The sequence below is a fragment of the Rhinolophus sinicus genome, linkage group LG04 (genome assembly GCF_036562045.2).
Source record: "Rhinolophus sinicus isolate RSC01 linkage group LG04, ASM3656204v1, whole genome shotgun sequence".
In the NCBI taxonomy this organism is placed as follows: domain Eukaryota; kingdom Metazoa; phylum Chordata; class Mammalia; order Chiroptera; family Rhinolophidae; genus Rhinolophus; species Rhinolophus sinicus.
The window spans coordinates 893,109-917,416 of record NC_133754.1 but is presented as its reverse complement, the minus strand read 5'-3'; the positions used below and the strand labels follow the sequence as shown (position 1 = coordinate 917,416).

Here is a 24,308-nt window from a genome sequence, read left to right as displayed (position 1 = left end):
TGGGTAGTAGCTTTTGGGGCATGGAAAAATACCAACTGAAAGAAAATAAGACACATTTCCATCAGATTCACTGGACTCTGAAAGGGGACTCAAGTTCAAACCATGATTTGACCGTGGATTTTCTCACCTAGTGTAGTCCAGAATTTCTACATTTAGCATTTGACATCTTCAAAGGGGGAAGTTCCACCAGGCAGGTAAAAAACTCTAGTGCACTTGGGGTTAAGAGTTTTTAAAAAGTGGCCATTAATAAAGTGGCCTAAAAAATACTTCTAACCCATTTATCAGTTTCATAAGAAGAAGGTGGAACTTTGAAGAAATGTTGAGAACTGGGCAAGGCATGGCAGAGAGACCTTCGTCTCTTGTAAGGGAGGCACCTTGTGGTGGTGTCTTGTATGTGGTGTCGATGCCTTTGTCAGTGCATCGTAATGCTTATCTGACGTCACCTTACTCAGGGCCCGTCCTAAACTTCGGCCAATCACTGTACCACTCACCAGTGGCGTCCTGAGCCTGAATGGGGGGAGTGATTTCTGACGGGTCGCTCAGGCCGTGCTTATTTGCAGATAAAACTCGGAACACATATGGTTTCCCATCAGCAAGGTCAAAGACAGCATATCGAGGGGACCTCACGGCCAGCTGGGCGTTGACCCGTTGCCAGCTGCCACTCCCGACCATGGACTGCAAAGACAAACAGGACTTATGAAAGAGAGCCGAGGGTTCCCCAAAATCAAGTTGAAGGGAATATTCCATTTGAGCTAACCAAATTGTATTTTAGGGATGTCATCCTGTACGCCACACACTGGGCCAGCAGTAAGTCTTTCCTGAATTTTATGAAAAGGGGAGGCAATGTAGAGAAGTAGGTAAGAAATCACCTAAAGTTGGAAATACTTACCAATAAAATTTTCACCTGACATGGAATAATTAAACCATAGAAAACTTAAGGGAATCAATTACATAGGTTATATTTTTAGTAAAATGGAATGAACTGTAAGTAGTTAAAGATAATTTAAGAATATATTTGTAAAATGCCATCATAACTCAACTGTTCACATTTTGGTTTTAAATTGTTACTATTTTGCAACTAGTTATAGTGATAATAATGTAACAGCAATCTAAATAATTAACAATGGGGGAAGATACATTGTGATGCATTCATATTAAAATGTAACTTTTTATGTTGTTGTATAAAGATCTTTAATAGGATGAGAATTGTATCATTCTGTTAAATGTAATAAAGAATGCCAATCATATCTATGATATATCAAGTATATAAAAACCTGTAGAGGACAAGACTATAAATATATATGCCATTTGTCAATAGTGACTATTTTATATGAAGGAATTGTTGGTGCTTTTAATTTTACTTTATATGATGTCTCTGTATTTTCCAAATGTTCTGTACTGCATGTTGAATTTTTATCATTCATAATTACTTTTAAAGTTACAAGTATACGTTTAATTTTTTTTCCTACAGAGAAAAACCCCTTTTTCAAAGAAATCCTGAGGTCGTCAAGGTTGGGTGTACATGGCCCAGCTGGAGGCTGGCAGAAGACTGGGAATGCAGTCTGAGCAACACCCCAGGCCTCCGGAAATTAGACTCATGTTCAAAGGACAGGTTTTCTCTCATTTTAGCAAAAGTGAAGTCACTTTCTTGGAGTAGGCACAGGTGTCCGTGGTAAGAGGCCCCCACATGCCTGCGTGAGTTCTCCATTGGGGTGGGGGTGACACTTGGCTGGGTGATCAGAGAAAAGGACCCTTGTGTTAGAGGGAGAAAGTAGGGGAAGTAGGGGGGGAAACTGCAAGAGACTTACTTCCAAACTTCCAGAAGCCCAAGAAAAACTGGAAGCCTACATCCCTAGCAGCTCATGGTTCAAGCAGGGGCTAGAGGAGGGTGTGCAGCCCAGCACCTTCCAGGGCGTCACCCAGGGCACGTTCTGGGCCTCTGAGAACACACAGGGCTCCGCAGCCTTCAGCACCCACAGGACTCAGCAGAAACGACCAGCCACCTGACGCTGAGCTCGTGGGCCTCAATCAGACAGAACAGGCCAGGCACTGGCCTGCGTGGACCCAGAGCGAACAGCTTTTGGCTAAGGTTAGGTGAGGAATTATCAAGCGACACTCACAGGGAGGGAAATCCATGATTAAAACTGTATACTAAAGAGCAGTGCACTGGCTGCTGGCTATGTACGGTGTTAATTACAGGGCTGCAGCTCCCATCGCCACGTGCGTACTCCTAACATAAATGCAAATGCCAGAATAAATACAGAAAATAAACTCTAAGTATTCCCGTGGTTCCTTGTAGGCTCTAATAGGAATCAAGTCACCAAAGACTGCTGGAGACGGATTGTGAGTGGACCACTGTGTGCCCAGCTCCCACCTGGGGCCCCCACTGCTCCACGTCCCCCATGCCCCTTGGACACCGTGCCTCACAGGGGCAGCCCTGGCAGCTTCCTGTCCAGCACTCGCACACAGGCCACGTGTGTCTCCCCCATGATGATGGAGGTTCTGAGGCATGTGGCCCCAGCAATGAGGTCCTCTTTCCAAAATGTCTGTTCACGTTCGCTCCTTCTGGCAATGGTGGTGATGGACAGGGAGATGCCTGTGCAGGGGCCGAGGAGAGACCTTTCCTCCTGGCTCAGCACCATCTGGGTCTGACCACGCAGATGTCTGCTGTGCAAACACTGTATTTTGTCACCCAGAAAGCACAAGCTAACTGCCCTGCAGCACACCAGTGACAGCCATCCAGGGAACTGAGCTTTGCAGAGAGTGGGAAGGCCAGAGGGCCGCTCCCACTGTGTAGTGGGAGACAGTGCCCACTGCCACCCCCCTTCCTGCCACGCCTCACCTGAGTGTTATTTCTGGGAGACCGTCACTGCATTGCCTACTAGACGCTCATGCTGAGTGTGATATTCTGTGTGGACTGTACACGTCATACTATGTATTACATTGTGAGTTAACTTAGTGCCACAAAACCAGTTATAGATTGGCAGGACTGTAAAGGCCACAACCCAACAGTGAGTCACCAAATCACAGGGTGGGTCCGACCTGCACCTTCTAGGGCGATAGGACAGTGTACACAGCCTGTAGTAAGTCTTTGTTTTTAAAACTGTGTTGCATGTGCGTGTGTGTGTGTGTGTGTGTGTGTGTGTCTGTGTGTGTCTGTGTGTGTGCGGGGCTGCAATACACTAACTATGCCCTTACCTGTGTCCACACCTACAGTCTTCAAGCCAGTGGCCGTCTAACACTCAGCCACCTGAAGTGTGACTCACTCTACAAGATCGCCACCCAGTGGCCATGTGACTCATGAACACGCTGAGAGCCCAGCAACCTGCGCTGCAGCTTCTCAGTGAGTCCTCAGGAAGAAGACACACACCCAGTCGGTGCTTGAGCCTAGTGGGGACCTCACCTAGTGACGTGAAGTGACCAGCTTGCTCATGGGAGCAAAGCCAGAGCCAGGGCAATTCCTCTGAGGCGGACATGACCATTTGTCATATTCACGGTTCAGCCAAAACCTTTGGCTTCGTATTAAATACCAGTGGTGGAGCCTCTGTGAAGCCCTGCGGCCTGGGCACATGAGCACAGTACCTTCTCAATGAAGTACATCAGCGGCTCCTTCCCCCGCGGAACAGGTGGGTCCCAGCTGAGGACAACATACGTCCTGCTGATTTCTGAGGCGTGTACATTGGTGGGCGGTCCTGGAATCTGAACGTCACCTGGAGGAGGAAAACACTGGGTGAGTGTGGGGGACCCCAGGTCAGCCCATTGGCTCGGCCCGTCCTCAGAGCGCCGTCCGCTGGGCACGCGGCCGGCATGGAAGAACTGCCCTCAGTGCTGGCCTTTGCTTCACTTCTATTTTGGGAAAGTTTTCCAGCGCCCAGGCAGAGGATTGGCAGAGATCATTCAGTTATCCCTGCCTCTAACATAAGCCTGTCGACAAGAAAAGAATCTAGTCCAGAAGGCTTCCTGGGTTTCAGCTGGAAGTAGGGAGAGATTTATCCAGAAAGAATAGAGCATTTGACCCAAAAGGTGGCCTGACGGCCCCGGGGATGTGTGTCAAAAGGTGCTGTCCCCATGCCAGCAGCACGGATGCCTTGCCGAATGTACCCTACTCTGGGGCGCTTGCTCCAGCTGTCTTTGTCCTGTGTGCCCTCCAAGCATTGCAACTATGTGTCAGCTTCCAAAGCTCGCTGTCCTCCTCAGGTCGGGCCCCACTACGTTCTCCAGCTCAGTATCCTGTGATTATGTGTTTGAAATCGCAGAGGGAGGGGTAGCATAAGCCTCTAGAAACGCCTAGGACAGGTTTGCAATCAGACATGCCCACTTATCTCTCTTCTGCCACAAGTTGTTTTTTAATGTCCTATTAGGTGTCAGGGGTATTATGTTCCAGTACGAGAGCTTCTCATAAAAAAGCTGGGGAGTTGGAAGATTTCCAGGCCCCACAGCCCCTGTAATTTCGAAACAATATATTCTGAGCTCCAATTAGCTTAGCACGCGATTAGAACAGTTCGAAACATCGCAGGATGTCTCTGAGCCCTTCCCAAAAGCCATTTCTCTGGGGACCCTGCTGCCAGCGGCACAGTGGACAGCCACATGGAAACAGCATGAACAAGACTGGGTTTCATATCACAGGAGTCCAGTTTCAGAGTGCAGCCCACTTCACAGGCAACCGGCTTATAAAGGCAGCGTGGCCTGAGCTGGGAGCATCTGGAAGTGGGTTCGATTTCAAATGAGGAGTCAGGGTGTCTCAGGAAAGTGCCCAGAGTGCCAGGTGGCTGGGGCCTCACCACCCCAATGGCCTGCTCTGCACTCATGGCTGTGTCACCCCTGAAGAGACGCAGAAAGGGGCACTAAGCAGAGACGGCATGGGAGCCTGCCCCAAGGGCAATGCACGCAGAATTCCCAAACACACGGTGGCTTATTTCCAAGGTGCCAGACAACACAGGATGCAAACCCGGAGGACAGAGGGCCACAGGAAATGATGGAAGCCATGTGGGCCTGTGAACCTCCAAATGCAGACCAGGACCCCCCACTGTCTGAACTAAATGCCGACTGTTTGTACCCCTGGCACAGAGCTTCTCAGCCCAGAGAAATGAAGTGAGAAGTGGTTTATTTGAGGCCTAGGCAAGAAGGAAGATTCCAGCTCTTTCAGCACAGAATCCCGACCAGGCTAAGATGCTTGAGTTACCAGGACTTCCGGCAACACGCTCAGTGGTGCCCCAGCAGGTGACCCCCACCACAGACAGAAGAGGAGACAATTCAAAATGGCCCCAGGGAGCCACAGAGATAAACTGCTGTCCAAAGCGACACTCCAGCAGCTGGAGAGGGGAAGGTATGTGAAAGCGGAAATGGCCGAATGCTTTCCCCACCTGGACAGGTGCTGCTGGGGGGGATCCTGCCCTCGGTCTTGGCTTCAGCATCACGCTTGTCTGCAGCCCTGTCCTCATGGGTCACGTCAAGACCAGATGAAAACGGGACATGAATGGAGGTGGGAGTCAGAAAAGCAGAGTGCTTTCCTCAGGTCACCCAGCTACTGACTGGCTGACATGGGGTCCAAGCCCAGGTCTTCTGACCGCAAATCCTGCGTTTTGTTCTATCAGCCCCGGGATAGCAAAGCCTGCCCGGGAGGGTCCTCTTTAAATCAATGTAAGATAAAGTTCATTGGAATTTATAGGCCCCCAGGAGGACAGATTTCAGGCGACTATACAGCCATAATTGAGCTTTCAGAGTAAGTGACAAAACTGGCACGTCAGCTGCATAGGACCTGGTCCAGGATTTAGTAACATAAAAACAATCTTATTATATTGTGAGAGCCTTTGTGGCCTTTCCAGAATAGAATCTCCTTTTTTCAATGGAGTGACTCAAGAAAGACTGGGAAAGTTAAGAGAAGAGAGTTGACATTAATTAACATGTTTAAAGGAAAACACTAACCAAGATTAAGGTGATTAGAAAAATTTAGCAAAAACCTAAAATAGCAGAAGAGCAGTTTTGTAACCAACAAAAGTAATGTTTCTTTTTCATTAAAACAAATGGTGATTAGCAGTTATTTTCTAGCTAAAACAACACTCAAAGAGAAAGGTCAGCTTAGGTGAAGGAAAGAATTAGGGGTAGAAAAGGCAAGAACTTCCTAATGTCACACTTTCAAAACCAGAAATGGTTTGCTTAAAAACACTGTGGAATCTCTCTCTCTCTCTCTCTCTCTCTCTCTCTCTCTCTCTCGATTATTTTACATTAGAAGATGTATTCATCATCTAGCATGAGTTAAGTTCACAGATGAACTTTCCAAACCCCGCTCAGTGTACAGGAATTTTTATTTCATACCTAGTTTGTTCTGAGCCATGGAAACTGACCATTGGCTGGGAGCAAAGCCTCAGCCAGGGAACAGAAGCCCTGTGCACTGAACTCCGGCCGTATCAACATCCCCAGCCAAACAGGTCCCCTCTGAGTGTTTTATCCTCCACCTTCCACGACCAGCCTCATCAGCAGAACCTTGGAACGTTTCCCAGAGTGGGAATAAAACACAGCCACGTTCAAGAATGCATCAAAAACAGTGAAGGCCCAGGAGCCAGGAAACCTGCCTTCTCATAAGAAAGGAAATGAGAAAGAGCATGAAAATCATTATCGGAGACTCTGTTCCAGCTGGAAATAAGATCCACAGTGTCTGGAAACCACACTTCCGTTTTTTCAGTTGGAAAACCAAGTCTTTGAAAATAGGGTTATTTCTTTATTTGGCACTTAATGTACAGCTGGCTATTTATATCCCAAAGCATCTGTATCCATATATAAAAAGACAGCTTTTCTCCCCAAAATATCATAGTTGCTGCCTTGGAACACGTAGTAGATTCTAGGATTTCCTGTTCCCGTGCTTTTCACAGTGACCTTTACCTACTGCAGCTTTCATAGCAGATACGCGACATTTATACAGAAAGTTATTCTCCCCGTTTCAGGTAACCTGACTGGATTTTCACTCCTACGTGCCCACTCTCAGGTCCCTTCTCTCCTCACTGATCTCCTCTGTTCGGCGGGGAAAGAGAACTTCCCTTTCTGCTGTCAGGTCAGAAACACATACTTTACACAGTCTGGGCGACAAGAACCTCCCGTCCAAGGTACTTAGGAGCCGTTTTTTAGTCATTCAAATCCCTGAGTTTGAATCCCTTGCTTAGGAAGTCGTAACAACTCAACCTTCCCAAGTTACTTTCCAGTTGGTGCTTTTTTTTTTTCCATCTTTTATTTTTTTTAAGCATGTTTCCAGGCCCCATCAGCTCCAAGTCAAGTAGTTGTTTCAATCTAGTTGTGGAGGGCGCAGCTCACAGTGGCCCATGTGGGGCTCGAACCGGCAACCTTGTTGTTAAGAGCACACGTTCTAACCAAATGAGCTAACTGGCCGCCCCCCCCTTTTGGTACTTTCATATTGGGCACCTTTCCTGGTTTCTGAGTTCTCCTGGACACAGAGGTTTTAACTAAGGCTTTACACATCACCATGGGATTAACCAGAACTCTTAAGGGTGTTCTGTGGGAATCACATGCATTTTTTTCTTTTTTGAGATACCGGAGAAAAATTTTTATCGGGGTAGAACATACAATTTTGGATACCATTTGGGGAAAATATGAAACCAACCAACAGATCCCTGAATATGCGCTGTCTAGGGAAGGGCGTGTGGGCTGACACCGTTCTGAAGAAGAGCTCAAAGTCCGTCTCCTTAGGCCCTGGCTCCAAAGTAATTAACTCTTTTTATTTCTAAATTTTCACTCTGTCCCCTATGAATTCTAATTATAAGTCCAGTTAAAATCTTGGATTCCCGATTGATAATGCTAGTAAACCGATCTTTCTGGATATCTCTGGAAGGAATATTTAGTATTCATAAAATGCAGTAGGGACAATATTTGACAGGAAAGACTCAATTCATTTAGTTACATTATTAAAAATAAAATTTTTGCTTAAAAAATGAAACAAACACTGTTCCAGTAACAGAATCTGGGAGAAAGTAATCTGGCATCAGCTAGTGATCAAATAACCTGAGGTTCAGTTTGGTTGCTTCTCTATATGTCCCCAAAAGAATGCATTGGTGAACCCCGATGGAAACACCAACGTCCACTACACCTTCATTCTTAGGCTCACCCCCTCATTCTGCCTTGCTTTTCTTTTTTGTTTTTTTTAACTTCTGTAGACCCTAAGCTGCAGGCTTGGCCTACGGTCTTCACTCTTACATGTTAACAGTGTCCCTCCTTGTGGGTGTTTGCTCTCCCTCACTCTTGTGCAGAATGACAGTCCTAAACCCCAAGGGTAAAAGCAGCTGAAAAGCAGGGAAGGGCCACTTACCTTCCAGGTCGTCCTGATAGATCACAATTTCTTTATCTCCCTCCAGATGGATTGCTGCGGAGAGAAAGGTTGATGCTAAATTTGACATCCAAAGGTTTCCTAAAGAAATCCCTGGTTTCCCCAATTGCTCGCGAGGTCCCACTCGCCTCGGCAATGATGCCAACAGCAAATGAGGTCTGACAATTAGGTTTGCAAACTCATCCTAGAAACAGTGCTACACACCTCATTGCTGAATATCACTACAGTCTCCTTCGAAGGACTCCCCTTGGGAAGCTATACACTGACCCCAGTGCCTAACCCAGCCTTCAGAGCAGTTCTGGAACTCTTTATCTGGAATGGCCATCACAGCTGTCGTGGTATTACCCTTAATGTCCTGAATGTCATCAAAATTTCTTCCTTTCAATGTTTCCTTTATCTTCAGGTAAAGAAAGAAGTCACTGGGGGCCAGATCAGGTGAGTAGGGAGGGTGTTCCAATACAGTTATTTGTTTACTGGCTAAAACCTCCCTCACAGACAGGGTCGTGTGAGCTGGTGCATTGTCGTGATGCAAGAGCCATGAATTGCTGGTGAAAAGTTCAGGTCGTCTAACTTTTTCACACAGCCTTTTCAGCACTTCCAAATAGTAAACTTGGTTAACTATTTGTCCAGTTGGTACAAATTTATAATGAATAATCCCTCTGATATCAGAAAAGGTGAGCAACATCTTTGCAACATGTTCGCGAACTTAATTGTCAGACCGTATCCACTACCCAAGTTGTCAGAGTTGATATTCTGGAAAGGCCCTACCACTCTTTAGCACTCCGCAGCTCTCCGCGTTGGATTCCAGAGATCGTGTGGTAAGGAGAATGAGCAGCTCATGACAATCCTAATTAAGGGTTCAAGCGCAGTAAGGAATCTATTTGCATTGTGTGAAGTGAAAATTCCCAAAGAGAGTGGCTTGGTTTCAGCGCCTTCTAAGCCCCATTATGCATTGAAATTATATCATGGCTGCACTTAGAAAAGTCTAATTGTCCACCCATTTGGCTCGGCTCCCAGGAAGGACAAAGGACGGTGCAGCACATTTAGCAGAAACACCAGCCTGGCAACGCCGCTGGGGACACAGGCGACTGGGAAGCACCGCCGCCACCGCCAGCCCCTCACGAGCTGCTTAGGCTTCACGTGCACTTGGGGGTGAAGGGCAAAGAGCAAATCACACACAACGGCCCCAAGTTTCCCAGACGTGGAACTTAGCATGTTGGCAACCTACCTTGTAACCGTTTGAGGTCAGCGGGGTCGAGGGCAGCCACAGCCTCAGAGGCTCTGGACGGCCGGCTGGCACCGGCGCTGTTGATCGCCCTCACCCGGAACATATAAGACCGTCCTTCAAAGAGCCCGGTGACAGGGTATTTGCAGATTTTTACCGGTGCGTCATTGCACTGAACCCAATTGTCAGTGCCCACTTCACATCTGCAGACAAAAAGGACAGTGTGGAGAAAAACAGATATGTCAGTCTAATAAGTACATATATAGGCATACACATATTTATACGTATGCAAATATATAAAATAATTATAACAGGAAAAGATCTCACATTGGTAAAATCAATGCCATCAAAATATTGATTTATACAAATAGTATAAATAAACTTTAAAAGACAGCTATTTAGGAGGTGTAACATATAAATATATACATATAAATACATATATATACATATATATATATATATATATATATATATATATATATTCCTAAGCCTTTATAATCTACAGCTTAAGATCAATTCCTGACTTCAAACACATTTAGGCAAAATCTCCTCCAAACATTACCGATCCTTGAAAGCTCTTTATCAACTTACACCACAAACTCTCAGGGTCCCCTAAGCTCCCCAATGTCTGCTGAGGCTGAAGAAGTGAAATGGCCCTTCACTCTGGGCCCCAAGGACAGAAGTCACCACGCTGAGCCCAGGAGTGACTTCCCGTGGGACAGCGGGTTTGTCTGCTCCAATAATGGTAATGCGATTCTTTCTAGGAGGCCTCTCATGTGGAATATGGAAGTATTAATTAAGTCCTGACCAGAAATCTGGAAATGTAGAAAAGATTAACCTCCATTTTTGAAAGGCTGAGATATTTCAATATCAAAACTTCTTGTCAAAAACCCAGGAGAAAAGAGCAAGTTGAGAAAATGAGTCTTTCAGAGTATCAGGGCTGCACATTGGTGTTAGAAAGAATGACTCTCTTTCCTCCAATTATTCAGCATCTCTGATGACAGTTCTCTGACCCACGTGGGCTAACTTGCGTCATAAGAGTTCTGCTATTTTGTCTCTTTTAATGAGGGAAAAAGTGGATCATTAACTGAGTGGCACAAGAAACTTTTTTGCCAGATGGCTGGAAAAATTATCAAATGTTACAGGGAACACAAAATAGCTTTGGTTTTATTTTTTTGTTAATTTGTTTAATTCAAGTAAACCCTGAACAACATTCTGCAGATCTGACGCTGGCATATCAAAATATTACACTGGTGTAAATACTTTAGCTAAGCCAATAGCCTTGTTAGGGCGGAGAGAACTTAATGAGTTGATTGATGTTTTTTTCTGAAATAACCATCGCATTTCATTGTGTTTTATATGAATAAAAATTTCAATGCCTATCTGGGACCATCTGCCAATAACCCAACAGGTTAGACCCTCCTATCTGCCTCCTAAATCATTGTCTTCGACTATAATTTTCTTCAGTGACTGAACCGTCCGGCTGAGGCCTAAACTGCAGGTCCAGCGACCTCACTGGCTCCCCCGGGTCCTCCCCAAGCAGCACCCGCCACATGAAGGGACGCAAAGAGATTAAACTCCGTTTGGTTGAATGATGACCTATGTTTAGTTATTAACTCAAAGGAAGATTCCAAAATTTTGTGCTTCAAAACGTCAATATTTTTTACTTGGAAACAAGAAGGAAACCTTATTTAACAGAAGAAGGAAGGACGTTGGGTGTGAAGGAGCCTGCGTACGTGGCTGCATTCACCAAGCCCATTCTCCAGTCCTCTGGAGGGAGGAACGGGGCTGAACGTGACCCTGCAGCCAGGCCCGTCCCCAGCCAGGCTGACCCCTGGCAGCACTGGAAACCGGCTGGGAACGGCCTGGAGAAGCGGACAGGATGTGACACTGGTGTGGATCCGGCAACATCGCCGTGACTGCAACACAGACCTCGTGTGGCTGCATGAGGCCCTGCCTGCAGGGCGATCCTTCCCAGTGACTAAAAAAACAGCATGTACCAGATGCCATCAACAGTGGCAGCATGAGCCTGAGTCTAGAAAAACATCCAAATAGGTTGTCCACAATAATATCCATTTCAGGAATGTTTCTATGCCTGTTAAGAATGCAGCAGACACTCACCGATCAATGAAATAGCCGATGACGGCACCCTCAGTGGTCGTGTTGGGCGGCTTCCAAGTGACAATAACATAATCTCGGTTTGCATCATAGCACTGCACGTCCATAGGTGCACCAGGAGCCCCAGTGACCAGCGGGTCAGCGTCTGGGGTGGGGGAGGAGAGAGATGATCGATCAGTCATTACAATGGGAGCACGTGAAAGCCTGGTGACAGCTCCTTCCAACTCGGATCTCATGGACTTGCTCCAAGGACACGATCAATGCGCCCAAGGACACCCCTTCACTGCCAGGTGCTATGGTCACTCCCTCCTTTCACCTAAGGCCACTGCCCAGGATACACCCCGGTAACCACACCCGGCCCAGGCTCAGGCCCCCATAACCACACCCGGCCCAGGCTCAGGCCCCCATAACCACTCCCAGCCCAGGCTCAGGCCCCCATGACCACACCCGGCCCAGGCTCAGGCCCCCATGACCACACCCGGCCCAGGCTCAGGCCCCCATGACCACACCCGGCCCAGGCTCAGGCCCCATAACCACACCCGGCCCAGGCTCAGGCCCCCATGACCACACCCGGCCCAGGCTCAGGCCCCCATGACCACACCCGGCCCAGGCTCAGGCCCCATAACCACACCCGGCCCAGGCTCAGACCCCATAACCACACCCGGCCCAGGCTCAGGCCCCCATGACCACACCCGGCCCAGGCTCAGGCCCCCATGACCACACCCGGCCCAGGCTCAGGCCCCCATGACCACACCTGGCCCAGGCTCTGGCCCCCATAACCACACCCGGCCCAGGCTCAGGCCCCCATGACCACACCCGGCCCAGGCTCAGGCCCCCATAACCACTCCCGGCCCAGGCTCAGGCCCCCATGACCACACCTGGCCCAGGCTCTGGCCCCCATAACCACACCCGGCCCAGGCTCAGGCCCCCATGACCACACCTGGCCCAGGCTCAGGCCCCCATAACCACACCCGGCCCAGGCTCAGGCCCCCATAACCACACCCGGCCCAGGCTCAGGCCCCCATAACATCACCCGGCCCAGGCTCAGGCCCCCATAACCACACCCGGCCCAGGCTCAGGCCCCATAACCACAACCGGCCCAGGTTCAGGCCCCCATAACCACACCCAGCCCAGGCTCAGGCCCTCATAACCACACCCAGCCCAGGCTCAGGCCCCCATGACCACACCCGGCCCAGGCTCAGGCCCCCATGACCACACCCAGCCCAGGCTCAGGCCCCCATAACCACTCCCAGCCCAGGCTCAGGCCCCCATGACCACACCCGGCCCAGGCTCAGGCCCCCATAACCACTCCCAGCCCAGGCTCAGGCCCCCATAACCACACCCGGCCCAGGCTCAGACCCCATAACCACACCCGGCCCAGGCTCAGGCCCCCATAACCACACCCGGCCCAGGCTCAGGCCCCCATGACCACACCCGGCCCAGGCTCAGACCCCATAACCACACCCGGCCCAGGCTCAGGCCCCATAACCACAACCGGCCCAGGCTCAGGCCCCCATGACCACACCCGGCCCAGGCTCAGGCCCCCATAACCACACCCGGCCCAGGCTCAGACCCCATAACCACACCCGGCCCAGGCTCAGGCCCCCATGACCACACCCGGCCCAGGCGCAGGCCCACGTACCTCTTACAAACAGGAAGGCGCTGTGCTCACTGACGCCTCCGCCCGACACGATCCGCAGGGTGTAGAGCCCCTCGTCGTCCTTGTTCAGGTGGCTGAAGGACAGGGAGGCCTGGCCTTCCCCGAAGAACATCTTTGTCCATTTGGACTCTTTCACCAGCACGTCTGAAAGAGCATGAAAGCGCCAGGTCTGTTCAGAAACGTCAGCCAAAGGACACACGTGTGCAGCCTCATGGTGAGGGGGGACTCGCCACCTTGGCGTGACACGAAGCTTCGATGTCCAAACATGGGAACGCTGTTTACACAAAGAGCTGTTCACACGTGGGAATCAAGGGTCAACAGTGAAAGGGATGAAGGTCAAAACAGGAGACCTCAGGGGCATCTTCAATTAGACCGACAGGCAAATTAAATCTGCTCGGCCACCACAGTCGCCCTGCTCTCTCCCCACGGAGAATAAAAGCAGCTATGGTCCTAACCACAGCCACCCCCCTTATCCGAGGGGCACATATTCCAAGACCCCCAGCGGATGCCTGAAACCAGGGAGGTACTAAACCTGTATGTACAGTATGTTATGACACAAACACACCTTTTCACGTAAGGGAAGCGTTTTCCGGCTGCTCTTCGGCATATCCGCTTTGGCAGCACCACTACTCTTGTGTTTGGGGCCGTTATTACACAAAACATGGGCTGCCTGAACACAGCGCTGCGATACCCACCACGATAGTCCATCTGATAAAGGGACGCTACCAAGTGAGTCACAGGCAGGGAGCTGAGACAGCTGGACAAAGGGATGATTCACACCCGGCTGGGATGGGCTGGGAGATCAAGACACCTGAGCTGCTCAGAACAGCACACAATTTAAAACTTATGAATGATTTCTGGAGTTTTCCATTTACTATTTTTGGACTGCGGTTAACTGAAACCTCAGAAAGAGAAATGGCACATAAGGGGGGACGACTGTTCTATCCCAACAGAAGATCATAGGCCCAGCACCCCTACAAACCCGACAGCTCACCCTGAGCTGCCCTGTGCAAAGTCACGCACGTGTCCTCTGTGGCCCAGCCCCCCTACACTCTTGGGCCCTGCCCTTTGGCACACAGCCCTCCTTCTGTCCATGTCGTCTCTCTGCCCACCAGCCTCCTTCTCTCCAGACCTGTGCTCCTGGCTGAACTGTGTGGCCTGCCGTGCATGTGGCAAGTTATCACAACCTGTTCTGGGAGATTTCTTAGAGTTTAAGAAGACACGGCTCTACAATGCTGTGTATTTCCCCACTAGATTATAAGTGTCTCATGGGCAAGAATGGCACGTTCTTTGTCACGTTTTGCGCTGTGTTAGTTCCTGAGTAAACTAAGCAGAACAGTCTGTGACAGAACCCATGGAGACCCAGCTCCCTTTAGGGGTACAGCCCAGAGGAGACCAGGACAAGTCCCCACGCACAGTTTGCACACATGGGCGGCACAGCACAACCCGCTGACTGAGGCAAAGGTGTTTGGTGGTCAGGGACGTGGCGTCTGAGCCAGGCTGCCGGGGTTCCAGCCGCAGCGCTGCCACCTCCCTGAAGCCACACCTGAGCATGTGTCTCTTCTCAGCTCCCCACCTACAATAAGGAGCTAACCCCCCCCCCTCGGATCCCTATGAAAATGGAGCTAACACACTCAGAACAGAGCGCATCACGTGCTAAGCTCTGACAAACGTTACGTGTTTTAGCCAAGGAGAAACATAAAGAAAGACCTGGCTCGCTCCCTGGTGACATCGAGAACATCTTTACTGAGGCGCTGCAGGAACCTCTGGCGGCTCATCAGTTGCAGGCGCTGCCTGTGAACCTCTGCACACGCCCCAGTGACAGCCCAGGTCAGCGCAGGCCCCAGCTGCCCCGGCCTCGCCCCGGGCTGTGCTGCCTGCCTGTCCCCCTGGCAGCGCTGGACAGCAACGCCGAGTTCACACTGACGTTTAAAACTCCGGGACCACAGCCGGCGGGACCACAGCGCGTGCGCGCGGGAGCGCCCCCAGGCGGCGGCTTTGCTGCACTCACCGTCCCGGTACCACTCCGCCCGCGGCTGCACTCTTTTCAGGTCCGGAGTCACCAGCAGCTTGCACTTGAGAGTGACCGTCTCGCCTTCTCTTCTGAAGGTGACCCCGAATTTCTCCAAAAACTGGACATCGAAGTGCGTGTATGGAACCACGGTCGACAAGGGCACTGCGCAGAGCAAACGGGACACGGTCACAGGCGCGCGGTAAACATTTAACACGGAAAGTCTCTGTTTACAAATACATGCACTTAGGGAAACGTTTAAACAGCTGCGAACTTGGAGGTGACTGTTTCCTCCGAGGCCACCTGGAGGGGGAGGGCGGGAAAGGGCCAGTTTCCTTATCCCGGGGCCCCTCACAGGGAGCTGAGCGCTGAGCTACAGGGTTCTGACTCCAGTCCTGCGCAGTGCAGTGTCCTGCGAGTGCTTTAGACTTTTTGTTTAGAAAGACACAATTTTAACAAAGAAACCGGGGGTGGCACCCCGTGACTTCTGTGATCCCTTCCGGCTCCGTCACTGGGGACGTCCTCCATAGGGAGTCTGCGTGGGCCTCGGAATCCAGACGGCATCATCTCACGTTTGCTGTGACACAGAGCCTCAGATCCCCCTGCCTCCACCTGTGTGGTCCTGGAACTTGCCCCACTGGCCTGTCACTGGTCTTGGATATCCCCCCAACTGTTGGACATAAGCCCGTGCAATAAAATTCACCCAGAAATGAGCAAAGTAAGCTACACCCAAGTATTCAGTGGTCCCAGCCGGCCCTCCCCTCACTCACCAAACTTGGTCTGTAACATGCAGACCTCAGACTAGGATACAAACCAGAGCTGCTATGGCAACGCACAATTCTGCTTTTGGAAGGTCAGCTCAATGCCGACTCTCATCCCCAGCTATAAATAAGCCACGCTGCCAGGAAGTGCTGGTTCTTCAGATGCCACGGCCGGGCTACCTTCACCACCCTCACCTGGCTCTGGACCTTCTGGTCCCAAAGAAAGAGACTGGACTTGCCTCCTACAGCGCCTTTGGCAGTCACTGTAGAAACTGGGACCCATGTGGTGGCCTGTGGCGTACCAGCACATAGGAGGGCGAGTGGCATCCCACACTACGTGACAGTGAACAGCAGGGGGTGGAGTCGCCCGCCCGCAGTGTCACTCGTATCAGGACAAAGGCCAGCCTGGGCTTCCAAGTGGACAGCTGCTGACCCCCAGGCCATCTACAGTGCTGCTCCTTACACGTGAGCCTAGCGACTTTGGCAGAGGAAGAAAACACTCCTTAAACACAACCAGCCACATTCTGCGTCCCAGTCAGGGATTTGGATTCCTTTTTTGTCCCCAATTCAAAAATGTAAAGTTTCACCAGTGTCTAAAATGACCACCCTGCCTCGGACTTACATCAGAACAAACTATCAGCAGCCTGACACTGGCCAGGGAAAACTTGGAAAACACTTTTTGGTTAATAAATAAATAAATAAATAAATAAATAAATAAATAAAAGATTTTACCTTTGGAAAACAATCTTTAAAATGATATGCTATGTCACTATATATTTTTCTGCCCGAAAAGAAAGAAAAAAATCGACTTACATCCAATCGGGAGTCCCACAGAACAGAATGGCTCCTCGTCTCCTCGGAACCCTGCAAGACAATGGGGTGAGCAAGGCAAAGAAAGACAAAGGGCGCCCGCCTGCCCCCGAGCCGCGCTCACTCACTTCTCACCACCACGGCGGCGCTGGTGGACATCTGCCCGTGCACGTTGGTCGCCACTGCTGAGTACGTGGCTGTGTCATCAAAGTTTGCCCTTAGAGAGAAAAAGCAAGACAAGGTCCTCAGCGCACTGGGGACTGTTCTGTAAACGCCAGTGACCCCAGTTTGAACACAAACATTCCTGAAAGCAGCCCGCGTGGCCTAGGTCCTTTGTTTATGAAGGTGTATTTCAGAACAATGCCAGTTCTGTCCTGGAACGAGGCATCAATCATAGACATGGACCTGATCTGACTACAACTGGGCTTTGGCTTTGAGAAAGAAATGCATCATCACCGCTGACAGCCCTCACTTCTCTCCACCTGTCTGTGTTCCCTTCTGGTACCTCTGCAGAATCCGTGCTTTGAGCTGTCAGCGGGCAGCTAGCTCCAAGGACCTTGACCTCCGGGGAGATTAACTCCACCTCACTGCACACCAGGCAGCCCCTTGCAAATAGCAGATTATGCCCAGAACCCCAAAGTGACAGGATCACCAGGTATGAATGGATCCCCACCCGAGGGTGCACTGGGCCACCGAGGACCCGTCCTTGGAGAGTGACAGGGGTGCAGGTTCACCCCTGCAAAGAACAATGGCCCAGACACCACCCGACCCCAGCTTCTCAAGGGTGGGGCTCCTCCACCTCCCACATCCATCTCCCAAAAGGTGGAGCTTATTTTCTTGACTATGAACTGTCTTCCCACCAGCTTCCCTGGAAACGTCACTGAGAGGAGAGGGGTGTAGGGAGGAGGAGCTGGTCCTTTTGTGCTTTTACTAAATGCCAGACACTCTGCTAGTTACTTTTCCAGGCTATTGTGTATCAGAGTCTCCAGAAAAATAGATACTATTGTCCTATACACAGGGTAACAAAGTTGCCACTTGAAGAAGTTGGGTAAACAAAGCCCACAAAACTCTAAAATCGGTTCTTTCTGCCAGTTTCTGCCACCTCTCCAAGAAGTGGGCATTGTGAGGATAATGCTAATTTGGGGAGGGAAATAGTGCAAAACATCCCACTTGCAAGGAAAAAGGAGTTTATTCAAGTCTCACTTTCAAATGCTTTAAGGAGCCAATACCTCAGAGACAAATTCGTTTTCGCAAGGTTATTAGGAATTTTATTTTCTTCTCTACTGCAATAGGCACTGAAAATATTTTCTTTGACCAAAAAACAGTGTCTCCAATAAAGGACATAGTTTCCGAGACCCAGCTGTCTGCTAAGAACTAGGTCCCCTCCTCCGTGAGGTTCCAATCCAATATCGGTGAGTCAGGCTGTGCCACCTGCCCCGCTGTACATGCCACTGCCCAGGGGAAAACCACACAGAACCCAGTTCCTCAGACACTCAAACTAAATGCATTACTTCAGGTTCACCCAGGAAGAACACAAGCCAAACCACGAAGCTCCTCAACAAAGAGACAATCCCAGCCTGAACTCATTAGAGCTACTTTACCAGCAGTTTCCAGCATGTCACCAGGGCAGAGTGATACGTGGAGTAAAATATAAAAATCCCAAAATGTGGATGCTTTTGCCATTGCTAAACTTAACCTTCTGTGCTAATCTACCCACCTAACACAGGCTGCAGGGCTGGGGGGTGGAGGTCTAGGGGGGCAGGAAGAATTACTTCTGTTCCCTACCCTCCTGCATTGCTCAAACTTGTTTTATCTTCCTACTTGTGCTATTTGTTCTAAAGGATGAAACCACGATGTTTTCATGAATGCATTCTACAGACAGGAAGGCATTCTTCTTCTGGGAGCAGCCCTAGGCCTTCCTCTGCAAGCACCCCAGCCCCCACCCCAGCATTATTACAACACTGCCCCCCCTCCCCGCAGGCTCACTGGTTGGGGGTGGGGGTGAGAAGGCCAGAGAATGTGGGGAAGAAGCAAAGCTTTCAGTGAAAACTGCTTGGTCAAAATCTCCTGACCTGGAGCCTGGACTGGGAACACACAAGCGACATCCACCGAGACTCAGAAGTAGGAGCCATAAGGCAAAGCAAACACTGCCCAGAGCCAGGGTGGACCAAGACTGACCAGGCACCCAGCTCCTGGGGGAGGAGGCCCTCAGAGGAAGGGCAGACAGGGGTCAGTGAGAGCGCACCTCACACCTCCCTCTAAACCTTCTGGGAATTACCTGGCATCGTGGTTTCCAGGCCAACTATCCTCAGTGTGCTACCAATTTTTTCTGCAACGTACTTCTTGGCAGTTTTTAAAACCAGAGTAAAAATAGTTGGGTGCTTGTCACCTACTGTCACCTACTGCAACCCAGCGTGTTTGTGCATGAACGACCCTCAGGCAAAGCTGCCCCTGCCTCTTCCGCTCAATGGAAGGATATTCTGAGGTTTCAAGGTGAAAGGCAGTGATTCCATTGCAACCACTCATCTTTGAGAATCGACTTTTTCAAGGTTGTGCCACCAGAATGCAGCCCAGGGGAGGTGCTGGGCCACCAGCAGGCTGCAGCAGCCAGGCTGCCGCTTCAGGTGTGTGTCTGCCTCATAAGCCTCCTCCTTCGGCTTCATAACAAATAAACAGCACGTGTTTCAAGCTGCTCAATACACCTGGGAGTACCTACACTTTCCTGGGGGGACTTGGATGCTTAAATAAAACAACGTATTTGAATGCTTTGTAGTTTTACAGCACTGTCTGACTCTTGCAGATTAGTCCCTAAAATATATTAGCTGAATTCCCGAACGGAAAGTTCAAAGAAGATCCCATTTGTCTCCTCCACATTCCAACAGAAGTGCACAGGCCTGTCTGCAGTTTCTGAGAACAGCAGTTACTTGCCCCTGACCTGGGAACGGCCAGAGGGGACATAAGAGAACAAGGAGGCTTGTGGCAGAACAAATGGACTTGGTGCCCTCGGGACAGAAGCAGCAGGACCATCCTCCAGCCAAGGCCCCAGGGAACAGCTCCTCCCAGAGGATTTTGAGCTTGTTCCTCACCTGCCTCACACGTTAGCACTGGCGGGCTGGTCAACTCACCAATTAGCACTTAGCACTTAGAAGTGGGGTGAGGGTTAGGGAGAAGAGGCTGCTGCCCTGCGAGCTGGAACCTTCTGTGCTGTGTCGCACGTGCTTCTGTCCAGAACACAGAGGGTCCACCGCTGCCACCGGTTTGTAGAGGAAGCCACAGCCTCTGAAACCTTCAGACCCTCTGATTTATGCACTGGTGCCCTACACAGGGTGCTGGGTGTCTGGGGGAAACTAGAGCTTCTGGTGATGTTTACTTTTACCTCAGCCTTTCTGCATTTCTCTTTTGTAAATGTTTTGCATTATATAAAATACATTGGACTGGAGATGTATATGCAGGTCATAAGTAAACATACCTGTGTATACTGGGGGAGAGCAGCAGGAAGGGTGGCCCCTGGGGCACCCGGCGGAGTGGGCCGAGGAGGACCTGGAGGAGACTGCCCACCCAGCAATCTTGCCCAAGGCTGATGTGCAGCCTGGACGCTCTGACCCCCCGCGGGCGTTCCCTTCCTCTCCGCCCCTCACTCCCTCTCAAGGCTGCCGCCTTTACTTCATGCAGCCAGAAACTGCAAGCAAGTGATTAAGGGGCAAAGGGTTTTGTTTTGTTGGGACAGGTTTGCAGAATAGACAGACAGTCCTCTTTGGACTCCATTTTTACAAACTTCCAAGGGGCACCTTTGCATCCCAAAGTCTCCCTGTGAAGTCCCCCCACATCAACTCCATCAGAAAAACTAATAACATTATATCTGTTTTAAAGACGGCAGACAAACATTTACGGGGCACATGAATTTGTCCTGGGCGGTCAGGCCTCGCGTCCTTACATGTTGACATTGGATTTAAAATTTATTTTGTTAGAATTTGACTACCCAAGTCTAAAACTAAAGTGCAAGGAGAGGTTAGCCCTACTGTCATTCTGCGAGGGTGGGGGTGGAGGGGCTACAAAAAAATACAAGATTGTTCTCAACGCTTCCATGAAAGTATGAGAACAGCATTAAAATTGTTTAAGAAAACAGAAGTCCCTCTGTGAGTCTCAGGATTGAGTCTGATGAGCAAACGAACCGTGTCAATTACAGCCTGAATTGCAGCTGCCCTGGGGGGACGGGGGAAGGGGGGCCGGGGCAGTCTCTTTCAGCACTTGAAGATTTCAGGGACAGCAGCCAAAGAATATTCATAGAAATAAATGTCACTCCTGTACCAGGAGGGAACACTCATTCCTGACCCCCCCCCAGGGGCCACGCAGATCAGGTGACAGGGACTCAGCACATTGGGGTGAGCAGCTGAGGGCTGCAGTCAGTGGGGGCGCCCCAGGCTGTCTTGCTGAAGAGTATTCACATTTCATCTGTCTAAAACATCCCAATATGGTCAGAATGTTGAGAGAAAAATTAGTCTCAGGGTTTCCTTGGCCCAAATTCCTCGAATATTTGCAGACCCTGCAGGACCCTGGTGTGTAAGGAGGCCTGGTCGGCAGCCTGGGCCGTGGCCTCAGTGACCCATTGTTACCGCTCACGGGCCAGAGCCTCTGTCACGCACACGGCCCACACCGGCAGTAACAGGACTTCCTTCATACTTGAGAAAGGGACATTGATTTTCTTTTTACATAATTATTAAAATACGGCTTGGAAACAAGCCCCTCGCTGACTCCAGCTAACCCACCCGGCCCCCCAACCGTCCCGGGCACCCCAAGTTAGAAAGCAGACATCTTGAGGATAAACCTACTAGATCTCCTAGACACTGTGGCTTATTCCCTGTTAAATGTACACAATTTGGGAAATCAACGGAGAGAAAATTAATCTCTGGAAAATGCAGCCAGGGGCCAGAGTAATGTAAGCCCACCAGGAGGAGGGCACCTGCACCCAGCACGGAAGCTTGCCCCCCATCCCAGCTGATGCACGGCCCCAAACTTCAACTGGTTTTGACGCCTCTTTTTCACCAACACCCCAAGTCCAACGCATCAGCAAATCCTATTGGATCTGCCTTCACAATCTGGGCAGGACGCACCCCTTCCCACCAGCCCACCCTGGTCCTGCCCAACCCGTCATCTTTCTTGAATTTCAGCAAAGCTTCCTGACAGCCTGCTCTGTCCTCTGCTCATGGTCAGAATGACCCTTTGACACCTAAGTCAGATCTTTCACTTCTCTCACCTGAAGTCCTCCCGTTGCCCCCCCCAACCCCCCAAGTAAAAGCCGATGTCCTTGCAAAGGCCCTGGCTGCCTCTCCAGCCTCCCACCTGCCACTGCCATGAACCCCTGCGGCCCCAGGACTGGGAGGCACCTTCTCTGCCCCCCACCCCCGCCTCCTCCATCTCCTGCAGGCCCTGCTCATGAAGGCCTCCGACCCCCCGCATTTACTGCCCCCCAGCCCAGAGACCCTCTATCCCCAGTACTCAGCAGCCGTCGCCTTCTGATTTCCTGTATAATTCCCTTTGGTATCATGCTTATGGCTGCTCCGTATGCCAGATGTGAGACCTCCAAGACAGGGACCTTGGTTTGGGTCCTCTGTGTCCAGCACCTAGAGGAACGCCTGGCACACAGTAGGTTCTCAATGAGAAGTGCCAGTAGGGCCTGAGGCAGGGCCTCCAGCTTCTCTAAAGAACCTCAAAATTACCTAGAGAAGCAAGCTAGTGACTCATCACAAGTTTTAATCTTAACTGTAACCTTTCAACACCTGGTCTAATTAATCTGCAGGTACAATATTGGTTCGTGGGAGGGGAGGGGAGCCTTGCAGTCCTCGTGGAGGCTCCTGGAAAACTGTGTCTCACTGTGGGAGAGGGGCACCTCCGTGGGGACATGTGCAGTGCAGGCCAGGAGCACACAGACGGCTGGCCGAAGCCTGGCATCCCACCCAGGAGTCTACACTGAGCCCAGTTCTGACACAGCCACCGCCCTACAGCTTAGTAATCGTAAGGTCCACAAAATCAGATATTCAAATGTCTTCCTGATTCTTTACTTTACTTACGCTACTATCCCTCATCTTTTCCTCGAAAGGACTTGCTATAACTCACTACACACACAAGTACCATATATTTACATACACATATAAATATGTATGTTCTTATTTGAGTCTCACAATAACTACCATGTTTCCCTGAAAATAAGACCTAACCGGAAAATGAGCCCTCACATGATTTTTCAGGAGGACATCCCATGACATAAGCCCTAATGCGTCTTTTGGAGCAAAACTTAATATAAGACCTGGTCTTTTATTTTCGGGGTAACACCGTATTAGCAAACAGAGAAGATGACATTCTGATTCTGACCACCTGTCTCTTGAGCATCATTTTCAGAGGACAGTATGACAACTCAGGAGGCAGCGTAGCTGTGACCCAGAGTCACAGGCAAACGGTAGATGGGGACCTAACCCTGCTGTCTGGTCCCTAGGCAGAGTGTCAGTTTTCTGGAGAATGGAAACATGTCATGATATTCTATTTGTGAAAAACAGTCAATTGCATAATGTTATGGTTTTAATGAAAAAAACTGTATGCAGAGAAACAGAAAAAGAAGAGCAGAATCTCACTTCTGTGTAAAAAAAAAAGTGTGTGTTTATACATGTGTGTGTGTGTGTGTGTGTGTGTGTGTGTGTGTGTCAGGAAAAAAGCAACACTACATATATACCCAAATTCTGACACCGGGTGTCGGAAATATGGATGATTTTTGTTTCCTTTTACTTACATGCATTTTCTACATTTTCCTAATTTGTTACGAGAAAAAAAGGTTGTGTTACTTTGAAGAGTCTGAGCTGAGGGACGGCTGTTGGCTGCTGACCAGGAGTGAGGCGACCTTGTGCTTCACGGCAGCCGTCCACCTGGACCCACCGCCTCCCCTGAAAACATTTATTCTTTGTTCCCAGAAAGAAGCCTGACAGGCCCACTGAATTTGCATCCCTCTGGCCTGACCTTGAAAATGACGAAGGGAAGCAGGTAGCAGCACAGATTAACTCAGAAGGGCCGTGCCTGTCGGGTGGGGTGCCCGCGCCTGGTGCTGGGCAGGTCTGTGTGGGAGGCGGGCTGGCTGAGGCAGGTGCAGCCCCGCCCAGGCGCTCACCTGTGGATCTCCAGCGTGTGCACACCGTACTTGCTCTCAATGCTGTACTTGCCGGGCTCGGCCGCCTGGCAGATCAGACTCCCGTCTTTGTACCTGAACAGAGACGAGACGCTTACTTCATTGCAAAGGCGGACTGAGCTCTGCCTCGTGCCCCGCCTGCCCCACTGCCTCTGCCTTCAGGCAGTGACGACACCGCCTGTGCAGGCATCACTGCCGGTGCCACAGGTGGTGAGCGGAG

The 24,308-nt window shown here is 50.3% G+C and overlaps 1 protein-coding gene across 3 annotated transcripts in view; it reads right to left on the bottom strand.

Annotated features, from left to right (window-relative positions):
* Positions 1 to 24,308, bottom strand: part of MYOM2 (myomesin 2) — a 78,980-nt gene that overhangs the window by 43,272 nt on the left and 11,400 nt on the right. For all 3 annotated transcript variants that reach the window (XM_019737583.2, XM_019737582.2, XM_019737584.2), the window contains exons 6-15: positions 24,071 to 24,163; positions 17,046 to 17,134; positions 16,921 to 16,971; positions 15,347 to 15,511; positions 13,318 to 13,479; positions 11,679 to 11,820; positions 9,561 to 9,760; positions 8,315 to 8,368; positions 3,583 to 3,710; positions 492 to 675 (exon numbers count right to left, since the gene is read on the bottom strand). In XM_019737583.2, coding sequence (XP_019593142.2) covers positions 492 to 675; positions 3,583 to 3,710; positions 8,315 to 8,368; positions 9,561 to 9,760; positions 11,679 to 11,820; positions 13,318 to 13,479; positions 15,347 to 15,511; positions 16,921 to 16,971; positions 17,046 to 17,134; positions 24,071 to 24,163 — 1,268 coding nt within the window. The remainder of the gene's footprint in view (positions 1 to 491; positions 676 to 3,582; positions 3,711 to 8,314; positions 8,369 to 9,560; positions 9,761 to 11,678; positions 11,821 to 13,317; positions 13,480 to 15,346; positions 15,512 to 16,920; positions 16,972 to 17,045; positions 17,135 to 24,070; positions 24,164 to 24,308) is intronic.